Raw genomic sequence first — 20,340 nt, 5'->3', positions numbered from 1 at the left:
CAGGCTTTGAATGACTCTGTCTGCTCTCCTGTGAGCACAGACTGAAAGAGTTGGGGCTGTGCAGGCTGCAGAAGAGGAGGCTCCCAGGTGACCTTCTTGTGGCCTTCCAGCATCTGAAGTGGGCTACAAAAAAGCTGGGGAGGGACTTTTGAGGCTGTCAGGAAGCGCCAGGAGTGGGGGAGATGGAGCAAAACTGGAGGTGGGCAGAGTCAGAGTGGCTGTGAGGGGGAAGTTGTTGAGCATGAGAGTGGTGAGAGGCTGGAATGGGTTGCCCAGGGAGGTGGTTGAGGCCCCATGGCTGGAGGTGTTTGAGGCCAGGCTGGCTGAGGCTGTGTGCAGCCTGCTCTAGGGTAGGGTGTCCCTGGGCATGGCAGGGGGGTTGGAACTGTCTGCTCCTTGTGGTCCCTTCCAACCCTGCCTGATTCTCTGCTTCTCTGCTCACTGAAGCTGACCTGTCCATCATGGAGCAATCTGTCATCTGGGGAGAAGCCAGAAAGGCAGACACTGCACAGACCCCAGCAGAACCTGATGACATAACAAAGGATAATGAATAATTGCTGACTGATTGTCTCTAATCCTTCTGATGTGTGGTGCAACGACAGTGAGTCCTTCTCTTGCTCTCTGTGCCCTTCTAAATCCATCAAGAATTTTGGCAGAGTAACTCCCACCTCTGCCAGGGTGGTTCAAACCTGGTGTGATGGGTACCAGGAGACAAGGTCATCACTGTGCAGCTGAGCACAAGTTCTGTGACAAGAGCACAGGTCTTGTGTGGAGCAGCTGAGAGATCTGGGGCTGTTGAGTCTGGAGGAAAGGAGCATGAGGGGAGAGCTCCTGGCTCTCTGCAGCTCCCTGAAAGGAGGTTGGAGTCAGGTGGGGGTTGGTCTCCTCTTGTCAGTGGTGCCCAGGGACAGGACAAGGGGAAAAAAGATGCAAACTGGAACCCGGGAGGTTCCATCTGAACAGGAGGAGAAAATCCTGATGTGAGGGTGCTGGAACCCTGTCCCAGGCTGCCCAGAGAGGTTGTGGAGCCTCCTTCTCTGGAGAGACTTCAAACCCCCCTAGACATTGTGGTCCTGGGCTAACTTCTTTGGATGCCTTTGCTTTAGCAGGGGGGTTGGACTGGCTGATCCCCAGAGGTGCCTTCCAACCCTCACCATGCAGGGACTCTGGGATATATGGTTGAGGAGCTGTTAACCCACCAAGGTTTGCAAAATGCTGCCTCAGATGTATTGGTTTTGTTTCCTTTCTGTCTTTTGCTCCATCTAAACCATCATAACATTCAGACAAGTTCAGCAAGAATCATAGAACCATAGAATCAAGCAGGTTGGAAGAGAGCTCCAAGATCAGCCAGGCCAACCTAGCTCCCAGCCCTGCCCAATCAACCAGACCATGGCACTAAGTGCCTCAGCCAGGATTGGCTTCAACACCTCCAGGGACAGTGACTCCACCACCTCCCTGGGCAGCCCATTCCAATGCCAATCACTCTCTCTGCCAACAACTTCCTCCTAACATCCAGCCTAGACCTGCCCTGGCACAACTTGAGACTGTGTCCCCTTGTTCTGTTGCTGCTTGCCTGGCAGAAGAGCCCAACCCCACCTGGCTACAGCCTCCCTGCAGGGAGTTGCAGACAGCAATGAGCTCTGCCCTGAGCCTCCTCTTCTGCAGGCTGCACACCCCCAGGAAGCACACAGCTGCTGCCCAGCTTCCCATGACAAGGCCTAGCCTGGCTCTCAGCAATCTCATGGGTACCAGTGGGAGGGAAAAAGCATCTACACCAGCAAGGGTCAGCATTGCACACGAGAAGACTTCACAGCTTCATCCAACCTCTCCCTTGAAGGTCAACTCCTAAAGTGCCTTCTCTCGTTTCATGCAGTCCTATCTGAAGGAAAGAGTCATTGACCATAGTGGGAGACTCAGATGAGTTAAGGGATGTGCTGACCACAATCATTTCAGTGTCTGTCTTTAAATGCTTGAGGTCATGGCAAATGTTTGATGCAAACCCCACTTCTCAGTGAGCATTTAGCTTAAGGATCTTAAGGGGACCTACAAGAAAGCTGGGGAGGGACTTTTGAGGCTCTCAGGCAGTGATAGGACTGAGGGGAATGGAACAAAGCTGGAAATGGGTAGATTCAGACTGGATGTTAGGAAGAAGTTCTTCACCATGAGGGTGATGAGACCCTGGCACAGGTTGCCCAGGGAGGTGGTGGAAGCCTCATCCCTGGAGGTGTTTAAGGCCAGGCTGGCTGAGGCTGTGGCCAGCCTGATTTAGTGTGAGGTGTCCCTGCCCGTGGCAGGGAGGTTGGAACTAGATGATCCTTGTGGTCCCCTCCAAGCCTGACTCATTCTATGATCCTATGATTGCTCTTCTCATCACCAGTAATTCTACTTGAAGCTTTCCAGGGGGGAAAGTGTGAAGACAAAGCAGAGAACCCAACCTCTGCATGAGGGGTGTTTAGCTTTTTGAAACATCAGAACCTGCAAAACCTTCAAGCCAGCCACTGAGTTTGAACAGGAAAGATTGGAGGTCTTCCCTCTGAATGTATTTTCATGGTTTAGGTGGAAAAAAAAATCTTTCCAACACTGGAGATGTTCTATGACCTTCAGCCAATTGCCCAAAAAGAGTCAAACAAAGCCAAGCCATGGCTGAAGAGCTGAGTTTGGGGAGATCTCTGTGAGCTGATTTGGCTCTGATATGGATCAGACAAGAGGAAGCAGAGTTGAGGAATGGTGGAGGAGCAGGACAAGACATGATCTCATCTGAACCAAGACCAAGGAGTGTCTAGGAGGTATAAAAACCATTTGTCTGCACATATCCAGGCAAAGCAGAGATGCCAAAGGTGCTGCCAAAAGTCATCCTGGAGAAACACAAGGCTGAGGGACATTTAGCAGCTCTGTGCCCATCCAGGACAGAGGTAGATCAGGTAGAAAGGACTCTTGAGGAAAAGCTGAGTGTGCTGCTGTGGATGGGAGTAGAAATGGTGCTGGCTTGGCCATGTGTTGGAACAAGCTGTACAGGCAGGTGGCAGCCACCATCCCTGGGGGTGTTCAAAACCCACATGGACAAGGCACTTTGGGGCATGGTTTGGTTGGGATGAATTGATGGTTGAATTTGATGATCTTGGAGGTTTTTTTCCAGCCTTAATGATTCTATGACAAGATTAACCTTCCAGCAGGTGAGATTCCCTGCCTAGCCCAACATCTCCATGGCACTGGACAAGATAGCACACATCCAAAAGCCAGGTTAGGAGATTTCTGCCCAGGGGAGCCAGCCAGAGGGGATAGTTCAGTGTCCACTTTGGCCTGCACCAGCCTGAGAGGCTTAGACAAGTGAGAGGGTCTACAGACTCTTGAGCATTGCCAACTGCTTCATAGGATGGGAAGGAAAAGAGCACAGAGGTGACCACAGAGGAGAAGGGAAAAGAAGCAGCACACTGGCAAACAGTTCCTTTGGACCTTTGCCTCCTCCTTGAAGTGGCCTTGAGGTCTTTTTACCTGTGTGTCTGCTGCACATCACCTCCAAAGTAACCTGCTCTCTATGCTCCACATTCCCAGGCTGGACCTGGACCAGGGTGGATGAAAGCCATCAAGGATTTGCAGTGGTCAAATGCATCCTCACTTCTCTTTGGGGTTATAGCTGTACTACTAGATCAGACTGGAGAGAAGCCATCACTCAGAGTGGACTCAGACATTTGGATGGGGCCACAACAGGTCCTTGAGAAATGTTCACATCTCCTGGTGGTGAGGGAAGTGAGGGAATCCAGAGACTTGGCCAAGCACCACCAGCACCACTCTACCTGCCCACTGAGGGCAAACCACAGATTCTGCTTTCCTTTGGTTTCAGACATCACAGGTCTGACTCTTTCCTTGCTGAAATCCATGGAGGACATCCTTGGATCTTTAGCAAGTAGGTAGTGGTCTCTACACTCAATCATGAGCCTGTGATCAGCCCAGGAAGGAGGTAGAATTATTCCCACTTTGGTATCAGCATCTTCCCAGGTGGGTTTTTTTTTTTGCATGGATATTTCTCCTGCAGATGAAAGCCCAGGACTAAAACCTCTCAGCTGTGAAGGATCTCTTCTGCCAGGCAAGCAGCACCAGAAGGAGGGGACACAGTGTGAAGCTGTGCCAGGGCAGGTCTAGGGTGGATGTTAGGAGGAAGTTGTTGGCAGAGAGAGTGATTGGCATTGGAATGGGCTGTCCAGGGAGGTGGTAGAGTTGCTGTGCCTGGAGGTGTTGAAGCCTTGAGCTCTGTGGTAAAGGGTTGGACTTGATGATCTGTGAGGTCTCTTCCAACCCTGATAATACTGTGATACTGTGATGGTCTGGTTGATTGGCTAGGGCTGGGTGCTAGGTTGGCCTGGCTGAGCTTGGAGCTCTCTTCCAACCTGCTTGATTCTATGATTCTGTGATTGAAAGGATGAAGAAAAAGATTTCTTCCATTGCCCATCCCTTTTGAAAGTCATTTTTGTCTACATTGAACCACCATTTGGGCCATTCCTGCAGGGCTGAACCACTCTCAGCTCAGGCTGCATTTTATGAGGGGGCTTTTATTTGCTTATAAAGAATTTCATGGCTTTTGCTAATTCCTTGGACTTCACAAAGTGATTTTCAAACATGCTATTAATTTCAAGTCCTCAGGAACAAGCAAACAGTGACTCACTGGAAGAGGTTTTCTAGGTCTATCTCTTTTTTGGTTGCTATGTTCCAGCAGTGAGTTGATAGTAAAAAATGTCTTGGAGTGAGAAAATCATTGCATCTGCTTGGCAGGATTTAAGCACAGCCTTCTTCTGGCAGGGTGGAGAGACAGAGCCAGTATATTTTAGTGTTCTCCTCTCTCACTGGTGGTTCAGCCACGTGGGATGCTCTGAAAGCCAGCAGCTAACAACTGCTAGTTCTGGGCTCCTCAATTCAAGAGAGATGTTGAGGTGCTGGAAGGTGTCCAGAGAAGGGCAACGAAGCTGGTGAGGGGTCTGGAACACAAACCCTATGAGGAGAGGCTGAGGGAGCTGGGGGTGTGCAGCCTGCAGCAGAGGAGGCTCAGGGCAGAGCTCATTGCTGTCTACAACTCCCTGCAGGGAGGCTGTAGCCAGGTGGGGTTGGGCTCTTCTACCAGCAACCAGCAACAGAAGAAGGGGAGAGAGTCTCAAGTTGTGGCAGGTGAGATCTAGGCTGGATGTTGTTAGGAAGTTGTTGTCAGAGAGAGTGATTGGCATTGGAATGGGCTGCCCAGGGAGGTGGTGGAGTCGCTGTGCCTGGAGGTGTTGAAGCCAAGCCTGGCTGAGGCACTTAGTGCCATGGTCTGGTTGCTTGGGCAGGGCTGGGTGCTGGGTTGGCCTGGCTGAGCTTGGAGGTCTCTTCCAACCTGGTTGATTCTATGGTTCTATGATTCTGGCTCCCTTGATTGCCATCAGAAGCCACAGCAGCAGCTGTGAGGAGGAGGCAAGCCATGGCTGAAGCTGGGATGACCTAGCTCTCTGCTGATCTGCACCAGAAACTTTCACTTCAGCTACCCTCTCTTGTAAGATCACTTAGCTCTGGCATTCAGTAAGAAGAGTGTGGACAGCAGGTAGAGGGAGGTTCTCTTGTCCATCTACTCTGCCCTGTGGAGGTCAAATCTGGAATACTGGGTCCAGGTGTGGTCATTCCAGTTCAGAAGGGACAGGGAACTACTGGAGAGAAACCAGCAGAGGCTGGGAAGCTGCTGAGGGTCCCGGAGCACCTCTGTGAGGAGGAAAGGCTGAGAGCCCTGGGGCTCTGGAGAAGAGCAGACACAGAAGGACACTTCTCAATGCTTGGCAATAACTAAAGGGACCATGGCAGGAAAGAGGCTGGGGCCAGACTCTTGTCAGTGGTGCCCAGGGACAGGACAAGGGGCAATGGGCACAAACTGGAACCCAGGAGGTTCCACCTGAACAGGAGGAGAAAGTTGTTTGTTGTGAGGGTGCTGCAGCCTTGTCCCAGGCTGCCCAGAGAGGTTGTAGAGTCTCCTTGTGTGGAGAGATTCCAACCCCTCCTGGGCATTGTGCTGCTGGGCAAGCTGCTGTGGGTGCCCTGCTTTAGCAGGGGGGTTGGACTGGATCATCTCCAGAGGTCCCTTCCAACTCAAGCCATGCTGGGGTTCTGTAAAACTGTGTAATACTTTTACTAGTGTTGCTCTATGAATAACAACAACAACAGCTGCTGACTTCCTTCAGAGATTTGAGGAAGTCAGTCCCCAAATTTGCCCTCATAGGACCAGCTGATTGTCTCCACTGGATGCATCTCAGAAGTCCTGGTTGCTGTGACCCAGCAGCTGTATCTAAAGGATCAGGACAGAGAGCAGATAATCCTATGGGCCTCACCTGCCTCCTAAAGGACTTCTGTCAATGTGCCCAATATATCTTTCCTGTTCCATTTGAGGAACCAAATGAGCCCAAAACACTTCAAAATGCTTGCCAAGAATGGTAAAAGAGAAGGAAGAGAAGAAAAAGCTCCATGAGGAAATCAATCTTAGGTTGCAGCAAGGGAATAGTGATGCTATGGCAGAGGCTGAAGGTCCAGAGTCCTTCCTTTGTGGAAGCAGTTGGAAAGTTGGGCTGCTATTCCTAATATCCCACTTTTGGACCATTCTGTGCCATGCTTGGAACCTTCTAGACACCCTTCATGGCTATGGTGGGCTTAGGCTGGTGGTTGGACTCAATGATCTTAGAGGTATTTTCCAGCCCATCCCATTCCATGATGCAGTGATCAGCTGTTGTGAACACAAAAGCACTGCTGGCCAACAAGAGCTGTGCCTCTTCATCCTCTGTGTATCAGAAAACCACCTTTTGGGACACCCTGCAAAGCTTCCCAGGATCTTCCCAGCCTCTCTCCTTTAGGAAGGAGACATTTCCCTGTGCTCTTCCCTCTGCAAGTAACTGCAAGAGCATTTCTTCATCTGAGCATCCCTAGGCCATGTCAGTGACTTTGGCTGCAGTGTGGCTTGTCTGACCTGATGCACGTATCTCTGTGTGTGTGACCAAGACACAAAGAACAGGGAAGCTCAGGAGATGCTCAGAGGGGGACCATTCATGAGCCATCCATGTCCTTTCATCCAGCCAGGTTTGCCTTTGGGCCTCACAAAGGTAGGTTTATGTGGCTGTATCCACCAGCTTCTGGGTGATACAGGGAGACTGTGGATGGAGTTTTTGTCCTCCCCAGGGTTTGGACTGGTGAGAAATGGGGAAATGCAGAGAAATTCACCACGTTTAGAGGTTTAAAAACACAACTGAAGCTTGTTTTCATCAGCAGCCACAGAAAGGGCAGGTTGAGTTGGCTGCCCTCTGAACTGATTGTAGCCACATGCACACAGGCACCCCTGTCCCACCCTCCCCAACCCCTGTCCCAAGATCTGCCCAGCTTCATCCCACTTGGTGGGTCCTTCTCCACTGCTGCTTCTGGAAGAACAAAACATGTCACACGTTCTGGTAGCCACATTTCCCCCCTCAAAGTGCACTGCTTTCTGGCATGCTTGCTGCTGGGACTCTCAGATCAGGGCAAGCAGCCCAGAGTTTTCTACCTGCAGCCAGCACCCATGAGCTGTTTAGCCTGCCCACCCCAGAGGAGCATTTTGCCATGGAGTGAGGTTGCCCAAGGGGAAGCCACAGGACCGCTGAGCGCTTGGCTGGGCTTTGACCTCCAGGGGGTCTTGGCCAGTGTCTTGTGTGTGACCAGGCAGACTTTACAGGGAAAGAGCAAACCAAACTGAAGAAACTGATGCCCAGGGTGGCTTGTGCCCTCGCAAGAAGACGAGCTTGTACCCTCCTGGGGTGGCTTGTACCCTCGCCAGACGATGATGCTGTAGCCTCCCCGCAAGACTCTTGCTTTCCCTGGGTGAGACTCCTGCCCTCCTGGGCTGCCTGCCCAAGCTTTCCAGGAGGTCCAAGGACCACTGTGCTGCTTTGCAACCCTCCCTCATCAACTCTCAGTATCTCTGTGGTTCGTCAGGGCTGGCCAGCCCTTGCCTCCATTGCCACCAGGGAGACTTGCATCACCAAGCAGACACTGGCCACGCTGGGAGCTCGCTTCTCTTTCCCCATAGAACTTAACCTCTCGTTCCATGGAACAGAGAAACCCTAGGGCAACCCTTGGCACCCAATGCGTGGCCTGGAGCCTCTTTTTGCCCACTAAATGCTCTCCAGGAACCTTTTTTCCATCCTTTGGCTTCTTTGGTTGTCTCTGTTTGTCTCCTCCTCTCTTTACATCACTGTCTCTCTTTCCTCTTCCACGAGCGCCGTGGGTCTGTCTCCATCATAAAGCCCAGAGCCGTTCAGGTACTCCTCATCTTTGTTGTACTGTTCTGGCCCAGAGGAAGGCATGGAGTTTTCAGAAATGGACCCATTTTTCACATAACCTGGCAGATTCCTGTGTCCATTGAGGGTCCCTGGGATAAGTCTGGTGTTGAGATGGAGAGCAAGAGCTCCTCTCGTGGCTACATTTGTGATGCTGGTGTGGGAAACCATTGGTCCATAACTGTAGGTCGTGCTCCCACTACGTGCTTTCCTTTTAAAGTCAAGTGCTAATGTCCACCTGCTCCATGACTTCTTTATTTCTGCTTGCACCTGAGAGACAAGGAGATGAACACGAGTGTGAGTGGGAGGGGTGGCAGGAAAGGCAGAGAGCATCTGAAGGCAGTGAGAAACTCTCTGGAGAGTGAGATTGGAAGGAACAATACATGGATTAGCATTGAGCGTACAAAACCTGCCCCTTTGGGATGAGCTGCTTGATATTGGGAAGCTTGAATGGCTGGAAACAGCTAAGAAAGTGGGGAAATAGCTAAGAAAACAAGGAAACATCTAAGCAAATGGGGGCTAAGTCTCTCCACATCTAAGCAAATGGGGGTTAAGTCTCTCCCAAGGTTAAGGGATGCTGACAGCACATCAGGAGAGAGTTCTCTGGGTAAATAGCTAAGAAAATAGGGAAACATCTAAGCAAATGGGGGTTAAGTCTCTCCCAAGGTTAAGGGATGCTGACAGCACATCAGGAGAGAGTTCTCTGGGTAAATAGCTAAGAAAATAGGGAAACATCTAAGCAAATGGGGGTTAAGTCTCTCCCAAGGTTAAGGGATGCTGACAGCACATCAGGAGAGAGTTCTCTGGGTAAATAGCTAAGAAAATAGGGAAACATCTAAGCAAATGGGGGCTAAGTCTGTCCCAAGGTTAAGGGATGCTGACAGCACATCAGGAGAGAGTTCTCTGGGTAAATAGCTAAGAAAATAGGGAAACATCTAAGCAAATGGGGGCTAAGTCTGTCCCAAGGTTAAGGGATGCTGACAGCACATCAGGAGAGAGTTCTCTGGGTAAATAGCTAAGAAAATAGGGAAACATCTAAGCAAATGGGGGCTAAGTCTGTCCCAAGGTTAAGGGATGCTGACAGCACATCAGGAGAGAGTCCTCTCGAAGTACCATGGGTTTCCAAGTGAGTTAACCACCTTCAACTGCAATTTCCTCTAGAAAGGAGTTAGCTGACTGCCTTAGAGTAATTATCCCACTTCTGGATGGCTAAATTCCCCTTATGGTATGGATTTTCTCTGGAGTTTATGCTGTAGAACATCAGCAGCATATTTGAAGTTGTGTTTGCCCTAAAATCTATACATCTGGGGCAATCCAGCCCTATGCTGGGACAAGAAAGAGGATCTGTTCTCCTGATACACACTCACTGACCATCTAGGTTCTCATTGGCAGCCACAAAGGGAATGAATAGAAACAAAGACATGAAGGAGTGTCACTCTGGAAAGACAAAAGAAGGTCCAAAAGGCCTGGTTAGGCAGATGCTCCACCAATCCACTTTGATTCCTACCACAGGTCTGAAATGAAGCAGCACTAAAAAGCATTTCTGCCAGGGAAAGAAATGAAGCCCACAGGTTTTGGTCTCTTTTTACTCCTTCCAATAGGTCATTTGTTGGTGATGTGTTGACCTGGATGCCTTACATGTCCAAAACTCAAGGTATGAACTTTCTATGTAGTCTAAGCCTCTTTCCTTGTATGCAAACCAGGTCTGTGCCTCTAGAATAAGTGAGGGAATGTTGGTGTGCATCCATATTATCATGAAGCTAAGGTAAGTGTGAGGATGTTGATGTGCATCCATCTTATCATGAAGCTAAGTGAGGGAATGTTGATGTGCATCCATGTTATCATGAAGCTAAGTGAGAGGATGTTGATGTGCATCCATCTTATCATGAAGCTAAGCTAAGTGAGAGGATGTTGATGTGCATCCATCTGATCATGAAGCTAAGCTAAGTGAGAGGATGTTGATGTGCATCCATCTGATCATGAAGCTAAGCTAAGTGAGATGATGTTGATGTGCATCCATCTGATCATGAAGCTAAGCTAAGTGAGGGAACAATGAAGTAGCTGCTGACTTACCTCTCCATTGCAAAAGCAGTATATGATGGCAACAAAAAATCCCTAGGGGGAAGAACAAACAATGTATTAATGTTGATCCTGCGCTGCAGCAAGAGCAGTGTGGGCAGCAGGGCAAAGGAGGGGATTCTGCCCCTTGGCTCTGCTCTCCTCAGAACCCTCCTGCAGTCCTGGGGGCAGTTCTGGAGCCTCCAGCACAAGAAGGACATGGAAGTGTTGGAGCCAGTCCAGAGGAGGCCACCAAGATGCTGAGAGGGCTGCAGCAGCTCTGCTCTGAGGACAGGCTGAGAGAGTTGGGGCTGTGCAGCCTGGAGAAGAGAAGGCTTGGAGGAGATCTTAGAGTGGCCTTGCAGTATCTGAAGGGGGCTACAGGAAGGCTGGGGAGGGACTATTGATAAGGTCTTGCAATGACAGGATGAGGAGGAATGGGTTTAAACTGGCAGAGGGGAGCTTGAAACTTGATGTTAGGGAAGGGTTGTTTGCAGTGAGGGTGGTGAGACACTGGCACAGGTTGCCCAGGGAGTTTGTGGTGCACAGAAGCACACAGTGTGATCCCTGGAGGTATTCAAGGCCAGGTTGGATGAGTCCTTGAGCAACCTATTCTAGTAGGAGGTGTCCCTGCCCATGGCAGGGAATTGGATGAACCTTGAGGTCCCTTCCAATCTAATCCATTCTATGATTCTCTGAATGTGACTTAACCTCTCCTCCTGGAGCTGCCCAGCGTCCTGATGTTCTCCTGAGACCAGTGACATTCACAACATGCTGTTTATAATGCGTGTAAGAAACGTGGCATGGCTCAGTAGCACACCAGGGGCAAATACAACTTCCCTGAGGACTACTCATAGGCTGCAGAAGCCTTCTGGACCACAGAGTATAGAACTGGTTGAGCAGAATCACCAAAGGAATTCAGCTGTGAGGAAATCATCCACATCTTTCTGCTGGTCAATCTTTTTGTTGGTCTAAAGCCAGCTGAAGATAAGCCAGAGTGTGCCCAGGTGGGCAAAAAGGCCACCAGCATCCTGGCTTGGATTAGCAACAGTGTGGCCAGCAGGACTAGAGAGGTGATTGTCTATGAGCAGAAACACTGATGTTTATTGGACACTCTGAGCCTTCAAATGTTGTGGTTTGGAAATACAAAGCATGCTTGGTGCTGAAATACTGTGAAAGCATCTTGGGAATGAGTTCTGATGGGATGTAAACTCAGCCCTGCTCTAAAGGCAGCCTTTCACTCTCTGCAGGAGCATCTCTGCAGGCATTAGTCTGGAGAAGAGGAGGCTCAGGGCAGAGCTCATTGCTGGCTGCAGCTCCCTGAAGGGAGGCTGTAGCCAGGTGGGGTTGGGCTCTTCTGCTGGGCAGCCAGCAACAGGACAAAGGGACACAGCCCCAAGTTGTGGCAGGGCAGGTCTAGGCTGGATGTTAGGAGGAAGTTGTTGGCAGAGAGAGTGATTGGCATTGGAATGGGCTGCCCAGAGAGGTGGTGGAGTTGTTGTGCCTGGAGGTGTTGAAGCCAAGGCTGGCTGAGGCACTTAGTGCCATGGTCTGGTTGCTTGGGCAGGGCTGGGTGCTAGGTTGGGCTGGATGATCTTAGAGGTCTCTTCCAACCTGCTTGATTCTATGAGTCTGTGATCTTTACGAGGAGGGAAGGCTGAGAGACCTGGGGCTGTTGAGCCTGGAGAGAAGCAGCCTGAGAGGGAACCGTCTCAATACCCAGGAGGTTCCATCCGAACAGGAGGAGATAACTTCTTTGGTGTGAAGGCACTGGAGCCCTGTCTCAGGCTGCCCAGAGAGGTTGTGGAGTCTCTTTGTGTGGATAGATTCCACCCCCTCCCCAGGCATTGTGCTGCTGGGCAAGCTGCTGTGGGTGCCCTGCTTTAGCAGGGGTGGTTGGGCTGGGTGATCTCCAGAGCTCCCTTCCAACCCTCACCACGCTGGCATCCTGGGATTTCCCTTCTCTCCCCTCTGGCTCTCTGGTTGTTTGCCTCCATAGCTCAGCAGTTAGCATACCTGGAAAGAGTTGAAGAGCATTTCATAGTGCATTTGGACTTGCCATAGAATCCCTGACACGTCTGTGTATGGCATAGCCATGAAAACAATATAGTGAACACCAAACAGGGGCATAAGGACGAGGGTAGATTTCAGCAGCTTCCTGTAGCAAAAAGGAAGGAGAAAGGCACAAAGATCAGTGAATGGAATGAACTTCCCAACCAGGCTCATCCATCTCACCCTTAGGCAGAAGCTGTGCAGCACTTTGTTCTTGCTTACATCTTCCCCTGGTCTTTGGCATTTTGCATTCCCACAGGGATTGTCTCCACCTGCAGTCTCAAATTGCTTCTGTTCTGGCATGGGACTCCATCCAGTCCACCCTCCAGCATGTCTGGATGTGCTGCTCTAACCCTCTCCACGTGCATGCCCCTGTGTGATGCTGGTGTAGGCATTGGAGGTGAAGAGGCTTCAATGTATTTTCCAGCCTCATTTTTGGGTTAGGATCATGGGTAGAGGGTAGGAGGATGACTGGAGAGGAAGGTGTCAGCTGCTTCCAGCCCTCTGGCACTAAATCCACTGGCCCCACATGGATAGTTCTGCTTCAGCTTACGACTGGACATGCTCCTGTGCAATCTGCAGTAGCTGACACTGTGTGAGTAAGGGGGGGAGGGGGGGGTTGGACTACATGACCTCTAGAAGTCCCTTCCAACCTCAACCACTCAATGATTCTGTGGTTCCTGTTTATTGAGGCAAGACTCAAAGGTCCACCCTGGGTTAGTGCCTGCTGTGCAAAGAGCAGGGCTGGTGGAGGAGGGAGAGCTGAGTTACTGTAGATATCAAGAGCACATTGCACTATAGGGCAAGCAGAAGCTGAGTGCTTTCAGAAGGTGCTTTGCACTACAGCATCACTTGGAAAGATCCTTTTAAAAGAGGCAACTCCATCTCAGCACAGGACCTATCCTGGGGATTGGGGGGAGGTACAATGCAACCCCCCCCCCCCCAGTTCTTGTCTGGGTTCCCTCCTGCAGGAACTACCACCCTTGCCTTGAAGTGATGTTAATTGAAGGATTAAACCTCCTGCCAAGAGCTACAGCAAGTCACCCAGAGCAGGAGGTTATTGAGAAGGGCAGACATCACCACCAGAAAGACCTGGGACCTCCTCTTGTCCAGCAGTTGGAAACCACTGAGGGAATTTAACACATTAAAAGGAAAAGGCTTCATCCAAACCATAATTAGCAGCAAGTTCCAGCCAGGGAGAAATAAATAAATAGATAAATCAGCTCTCCCTGACAGCTCAGCAAAGAAAAACCTTGAGGTGTTCTCCTGCCAAATCTCATTCCTGCTCCAACTGAAATGTCTTGTGTTTGGAAGGTAGCAATGACCTCATGGTTTGCAGCCCAAATCATTCCCCTCTCCCCCTCCCCTGCATGTGTCATGCTGCTCAATCGAAGCTCAGGAGTTTCTGAGAAGCTCTGGGAGCTCTCAAGCAGCTGAAGGTGTCCCAGCAAGCTGCTTTCCCTCTTCATTTTTGACCTTGCTACAAATAGCTGCAGCTATCACGAGACAAGCAGCCACCAGGACAGAGGGAAACAAAACAGGCATGAAATGCCAGGTTGCCAGCAAAAAAAAAGAGGCCAGAATAGATGTTTTCATTTCAGCTGGAACAGCCTCTGAAGGGCAGATCTAACCAACAGACCTGCCCTGCCAAAGCACAGGAGGGAAATAAATAGAAATCCATAAATTCAAGCAAGTTTTAGGGGGTTCCACAGCATAAACAATGCTTTGATTTTTCTACTCTTGGTTCAAGGCCAGCCCAGTCACTTCCAAATTGGCTGAAGAGGCTGCATTCCTCTCTTTAACCCATGAGGCAGGTCCCTAAGGTTGCATTTGGAATGTTTAGATGTTTAAACTGCTGTTGATTCCACCAGCGTCCTGGTTTGGATCAGTGATGATGTGGCCAGCAGGAGCAGAGTAGGGAATTGTCCCCCTGGACTGGGCAATGGTGAGGCCACACCTTGAATCCTGGGGTCAGTTTTGGGCCCCTCATTCCAAGAAGGACATTCAGGGACTGGAGGAGGTCCAGAGAAGAGCAACAAAGCTGCCAAAAGGTCTAGAGCAGAAGTCTTGTGAGGAGCAGCTGAGGAATTTGAGTTTGTTCAGCATGGAGAAAAAGAAGCTGAGGGGGGAGTCCTTCTGGCTCTCATATAATCAGCCAGGCTGGAAGAGACCTCCAAGCTCAGCCAGTCCAACCCAACACCCAGCCCTGCCCAAGCAACCAGACCATGGCACTAAGTGCCTCAGCCAGGCTTGGCTTCAACACCTCCAGCAAAAGCAACTCCACCACCTCCCTGGGCAGCCCATTCCAATGCCAGTCACTCTCTCTGCCAACAGCTTCCTCCTAACATCCAGCCTAGACCTCCCCTGGCACAACTTCACACTCTGTCCCCTTCTTCTGTTGCTGCTTGCCTGGCAGCAGAGCCCAACCCCACCTGGCTACAACCTCCCTTCAGGTAGCTGCAGACAGCAGTGAGCTCTGCCCTGAGCCTCCTCTTCTGCAGGCTGCACACCCCCAGCTCCCTCAGCCTCTCCTGCTGAAGGGCATGGCTCACTGCTGGACCTGTCAGTGCAGTCATAGAACCATGGAATGTACCAGGTTGTAAGGGCCCCTTGAAGGTCACCCTGTCCAACCATGCAGCAGTGAGCATGGACATCCTTAACTGCATCAGGTTGCTCAGGTCCCCATCAAATTTGACCTTGGTTTTCTCCAGGGATGGAGCTTCCACCACATCTCTGGGCAACCTGTTCCAGTGTTGGGTTCGTGGCTGCACTTCATGATCTTAAAGGTCTTCTACCATTGTGCTAGTTTGAGGCTAACTGGAACATTTTAGTGAGAGAAATCAGATGCTGGGCTGTGAAAAGGAAGCACTGCTGGTGGCTGCTGCACTCACAGGCTGGCTGAGATGGGTAAGAACAAGAACACAAACATAGATAAGACAGTGTCAGTCTGTGTGTGTCTTTGTCACAGGGGGTGCCCTGGGCTGCTTCTGTGTCACTAATCCTTCTGCCTTCTAACCCCCTTGCTGATCCTCCAACCTCACCTTGCACATCAAACAAACTCTGGGATAAGGTAGAAGGGTGGAAAGAAGGTGGAAGGGTGGTTGGGAGCCCCTCCTGGGGACTCTGTTTTCTGGGAGGGCTGCTGTGTTTCTGTATTACCTTTAACTTGTCTATTTCTGTATGCAGCTGTAAATATTGCAAATATCTGCTTGGCTATTGTGCTAAGCTGTGAATGTAAAGCTTCATGAGGTACTGGAAGGTGTCCAGAGAAGGGCAGCAAGGCTGGGGAGGGGCCTGGAGCACAGCCCTGTGAGGAGAGGCTGAGGGAGCTGGGGGTGTGCAGCCTGCAGAAGAGGAGGCTCAGGGCAGAGCTCATTGCTGTCTGCAGCTGCCTGAAGGGAGGCTGTAGCCAGGTGGGGTTGGGCTCTTCTGCCAGGCAAGCAGCAACAGAAGAAGGGGACACAGTCTCAAGCTGTGCCAGGGCAAGTCTAGGCTGGATGTTATGAGGAAGCTGTTGTCAGAGAGAGTGATTGGCATTGGAATGGGCTGCCCAGGGAGGTGGTGGAGTCACTTTTGCTGGAGGTGTTGAAGCCAATCCTGGCTGAGGCACTTAGTGCCATGGTCTGGTTGCTTGGGCAGGGCTGGGTGCTAGGTTGGACTGAGCTTGGAGGTCTCTTCCAACCTGCTTGATTCTATGATTCTATGATTCCTTAACTTGCACCTGGCCAAGTCTAGTCTGGGTGGTTTCACAAGCATGGGGGGCAGGTAACTCCCAACCCATCACAACAATCTTAACTACTCTCTTGCTCTGTGCTGCCAGACTTGGAAGGCAGCATCCTCCTCGTCTTACTTTCAGTGTCTGCAGTACTTGCACCATCAGCTAGTCACCCTCAGCCCCCTCTGAGGTCAAGAGGGTGAACCAAGGGCTTTGCCACCTTCCAAAGGAGTGGAGAGGGTAAGTGGCTCACCTGTACTGTTGCCTTGAGTCGCACCTGCCCGCGTTCGTCTCCCGTAGCTTGGTTGCTAGGACCCGGACAATATTGATAAAAAGAATAAAATTTACCTGGAAGAGGAGGGAAGAGGAGAGAAAAAAAGAACAAAAGGTAGCTGTTATCACAAAAGATCCAGGTGCTGGCAGTATTGTCCAGCCAATGTGTTCCCCAAGGTGCTGGGGCAATGTCCTGCGTCTCAAGTGCCGCCTGGAGGGTGTTGGCCTGTGGAAGGGAGGACTTTGGTGGGATCAGTCTTACTGGGTGGGAGAATGAAGGAATGTCTGTGGCCTTAGAGGGCTTTTCCAAGTGAAACAATTCTATGGCTAGCAAAGTCAGGAGGGAAGCTCCTCTGGCTTCCTGCGAGATGTGCTGTGAGGCAACTGAGGAACACCAAACCCAGCAGGCTTGGGGGAGAGATTTTCAAGCCCCTCACCCTTCAAATCCTCTGCAAGCACCTCCAGAAAATGCCTGCCTGAGTCCAACCACATTTGAGCAGCCAGTGTGGGAACTGGAAAAGCAGCCAAGGGAACAATATGAACCCACAGAAATCCAGCAGACAGCAACCCACAGAATATTTCTGCATGAGCAATAAGCTGCCTTTGCAAACAGCCATGGTGTGAGCATAGCAGAGCCTCCTGGAGAAACATCATTTTTATGGGGATGGGCCTCAATTGAGCTCTTTCTCCTCTGCTAATTGGGCTTTAAATGAAATGCAATGAGGTTGCTGGCATCCACCTAGCTGAACTATCTGAACTTTCTTCTCCAGCCCTACTATTTCATTTCCAATGACCACGATGTGGGCTTGGTGATTCTTTTCTTCCATGGTGCAGAACTAATGGCCAGAGCCAGGGGGAGAATTTCCACCCAAAGGAAATTCTGATGAAGTGAAAAAAAAAAAGCTCCCCTAGGTCTGTAGCACCTTCACTTAATTGCACATAGGAGGACAGCCACCTAAGAAACCTTCCTGCTCTTTGTATGCAGATGGTTTGGCTTTCTTCTCACCTACCCTGGTCATCTTCCAAGGCCTCCTGGTTTGTGTTCCAGAAGGAAATACAGAGAGATTGATGTACAACCCTCTGCAGACACTAGAGATGTTCATGATGACTCCTCTCAGCTATTCAAGGGTGAATATAAAGGGGGGTTTGGAGGTGTGGGAATAGCTAAACTCTTCTGCATGGACTCCTTTGGCCATCTGTGAAACCACAGAGAACATCAGAGGGATGAAAAGGAGCACCAGATGAAGATGGTGAAAGCAGGTTCTGTAGCTAATCAGGACCTTGTTCAAGCAAACACAAGCACAAACTACCCACCAGATTTCCCCTGTGCAGATAATCACATCTCATAAACACCTCTCCAGCTTGTGAGAGCTCAGTTCTGCATCTGCATGGTGTCACTTTCATCCAGTCTGTCCCCTCTGCCTCCTGTGTGGAGCAGGGAGAAATCCTCCACTATGTCTGATCATAGCTGATGATCAGACATCACAGGATCACAGGATATTAGGGGCTGGAGGGGATCCAAGGAGATCATCCAGTCCAACCCCCCTGCCAGAGCAGGGACACACAATCTAGCACAGATCACAGAGGAACACATCCAGACAGGCCTTGAAAATCTCCAGAGAAGGAGGCTCCACAACCTCTCTGGGGAGCCTGTTCCACATGAGCATCATCTCCATCCTCCAGCTTTTACTAGTTCAGAAACCATCTGATGGCACTGAAGCATGCCTGGGGAAAGGGTTTGGTCCAGCTGCAGCATCCAGGTCCCAGTTCTTCCCACTGGAGATGCCTGGTGAGGACATGTTATGACCCTTGAGGGTTTGCAGTGTCACATGGGTTGGAAACATTGGCTTCAACATTTTAGGCATTTTGGGGTTTTACCTCTGTGCCATTTTTCCCTCCTAAGCAGAACTTCAAGTTGCTCACAAACCTCTCCACCATACACAGCTATCAAACTTATAAGTGGGTCAAATATAAGGTCCTAAGCCTGGACATGTAGAGATTCCACATCATGATTCTATGAAAGCAGGAGTTGAGTTGAGCTTGGCTCAACTCATCCCACCAAGCCTGCATGGATCAAAGGCATCACCTCCCACCCCTCCAACCAGCTGGTACTCACCACGATAGCTGCCAGGATGGGCACCTGAATAATCCACTTTAAATTGCCAGCACTCAAGTCCCAACACCTGGGAAGAGATTGACAGCCCATCAGGAAACCACAGGTTACAAAGAGAAGCCAAAGCAACTGCCTTGTTGGGGTAAAGCTACCCCAGTGTGGTGGAAGAACCTTCCTCTGCCCCTCTCTTCAGTCAGCACAACTCAGAAATGTCCTTTTCCCTTATACTACTACTACTACATTTAAAGTTAGGCTCTGGAGAATGTGGACCAGCTCTTTCCACAGTCATCAAGACTTAGAATCATAGAAGCATAGAAATGTTTTGGTTGGAAGAGGTGATGGAGTCCAACCATGAACCTGGCACTGCTAAACCATGGCCCTCAGCACCACATCTCCATGGCTTTGAAACCCCTCCAGGGATGAGGACTCCACCTGGGCAACCTGGGACAGGGCTTGACAAGCTTCAAGGCAAAGAAATTGTTCCTCATGTCCAACCTAAACCTCCCCTAGTGACACTTCCTCTTCTCCTGTCACTTGTTCCTTGGGAGAAGAGACCACCCTCCCCCCTGGCTCTGATCTTCTAGGGAGTTGCAGAGAGCAAGAAGGTCCTCTCAGCCTCCATGCTGAGCAACCCCAGTTTCCTTAGCTGCTTCTCACAGGACCCACTGCTAGCTCTGGACCCTTCCCCAGCTTTGATGCTCCATAGAATCATAGAATCAAGCAGGCTGGAAGAGACCTCCAAGCTCAGCCACACCAACCTAGCACCCAGCCCTGCCCAAGCAACCAGACCATGGCACTAAGTGCCCCAGCCAGCCTTGGCTTCAACACCTCCATGCATAGAGACTCCACCACCTCCCTGGGCAGCCCATTCCAATGCCAATCACTCTCTCTGACAACAACTTCCTCCTAACATCCACCCTAGACCTCCCCTGCCACAACTTCACACTCTGTCCCCTTCTTCTGTTGCAGCAGAGCCCAACCCCAGCTGGCTACAGCCTCCCTTCAGGTAGCTGCAGACAGCAATGAGCTCTGCCCTGAGCCTCCTCTTCTGCAGGCTGCACACCCCCAGCTCCCTCAGACTCTCCTTACAGGGCTGTGCTCCAGGCCCCTCACCAGCTTCATCACCCTTCTCTGGGCACCTTCCAGTATCTCATGAAGCTTTACATTCACAGCTTAGCACAACAGCCAAGCAGGTATTGACAACATTTACAGCTGCATACAGAAATAGACAAGTTAAAGGTGATGCAGAGACACAGCAGCCCTCCCAGAAACCTGAGTGCCCAGGAGGGGCTCTTGTCCTTCTCTGGACATGCATCTTAATGTCTGGGGAAGAGCCAACTGCTTCATCCCTCCCGGTCACACTGCCCTCCAAAGGTCTGCTAACACCATGGGAGAAAACACTGCCAGCCCCACTGTGGTTCCTTTTCCCCTTTTGGTTCCCCCACGAAGCCACCATCACCAAAACCCCCACAAAATCATAGGATCATAGGATGTTAAGGATCCCAGGATGTTAGGGATTGGAAGGGACCAAGGAGATCATTGAGTCCAACCCCCCTGCCACAGCAGGACAATCCTATCTAACACAGAGCACAGAGGAACACATCCAGACAGGCCTCGAAAGGCTCCACAGCAGGAGACTCCATAACCTCTCTGGGCAGCCTGTGCCAGTGCTCTGGGACCCTTACAGTAAAGAAGTTCCCCCTTGTGTTGAGGCAGAACCTCTTGTGCTGCAACTTACACCCATTGCTCCTTGTCCTATCCCAGGGAGCAGTGAGCAGAGCCTGTCCCCCTGCTCCTGGCAGCCTTCAGATACTGATAAA

General features: G+C 50.7%; 1 protein-coding gene across 1 annotated transcript in view; it reads right to left on the bottom strand.

Moving 5' to 3' along the window:
• Positions 1-6,952: 6,952 nt before the first annotated feature.
• The window catches only part of PTH1R (parathyroid hormone 1 receptor), a 106,363-nt gene continuing 92,975 nt past the window's right edge, over positions 6,953-20,340 (bottom strand). Inside the window, exons 9-13 of the mRNA XM_064162937.1 lie at positions 18,524-18,590; positions 16,388-16,482; positions 12,384-12,525; positions 10,383-10,424; positions 6,953-8,579 (exon numbers count right to left, since the gene is read on the bottom strand). Of these exons, the coding sequence (XP_064019007.1) occupies positions 8,217-8,579; positions 10,383-10,424; positions 12,384-12,525; positions 16,388-16,482; positions 18,524-18,590 (709 nt within the window). The 3' untranslated portion in view covers positions 6,953-8,216. The remainder of the gene's footprint in view (positions 8,580-10,382; positions 10,425-12,383; positions 12,526-16,387; positions 16,483-18,523; positions 18,591-20,340) is intronic.

Source organism: Pogoniulus pusillus, chromosome 23, assembly GCF_015220805.1.
Source record: "Pogoniulus pusillus isolate bPogPus1 chromosome 23, bPogPus1.pri, whole genome shotgun sequence".
Taxonomy (NCBI): domain Eukaryota; kingdom Metazoa; phylum Chordata; class Aves; order Piciformes; family Lybiidae; genus Pogoniulus; species Pogoniulus pusillus.
The sequence above is the reverse complement of the archived record's forward strand: the minus strand, read 5'-3'. Positions and strand labels throughout refer to the sequence as shown.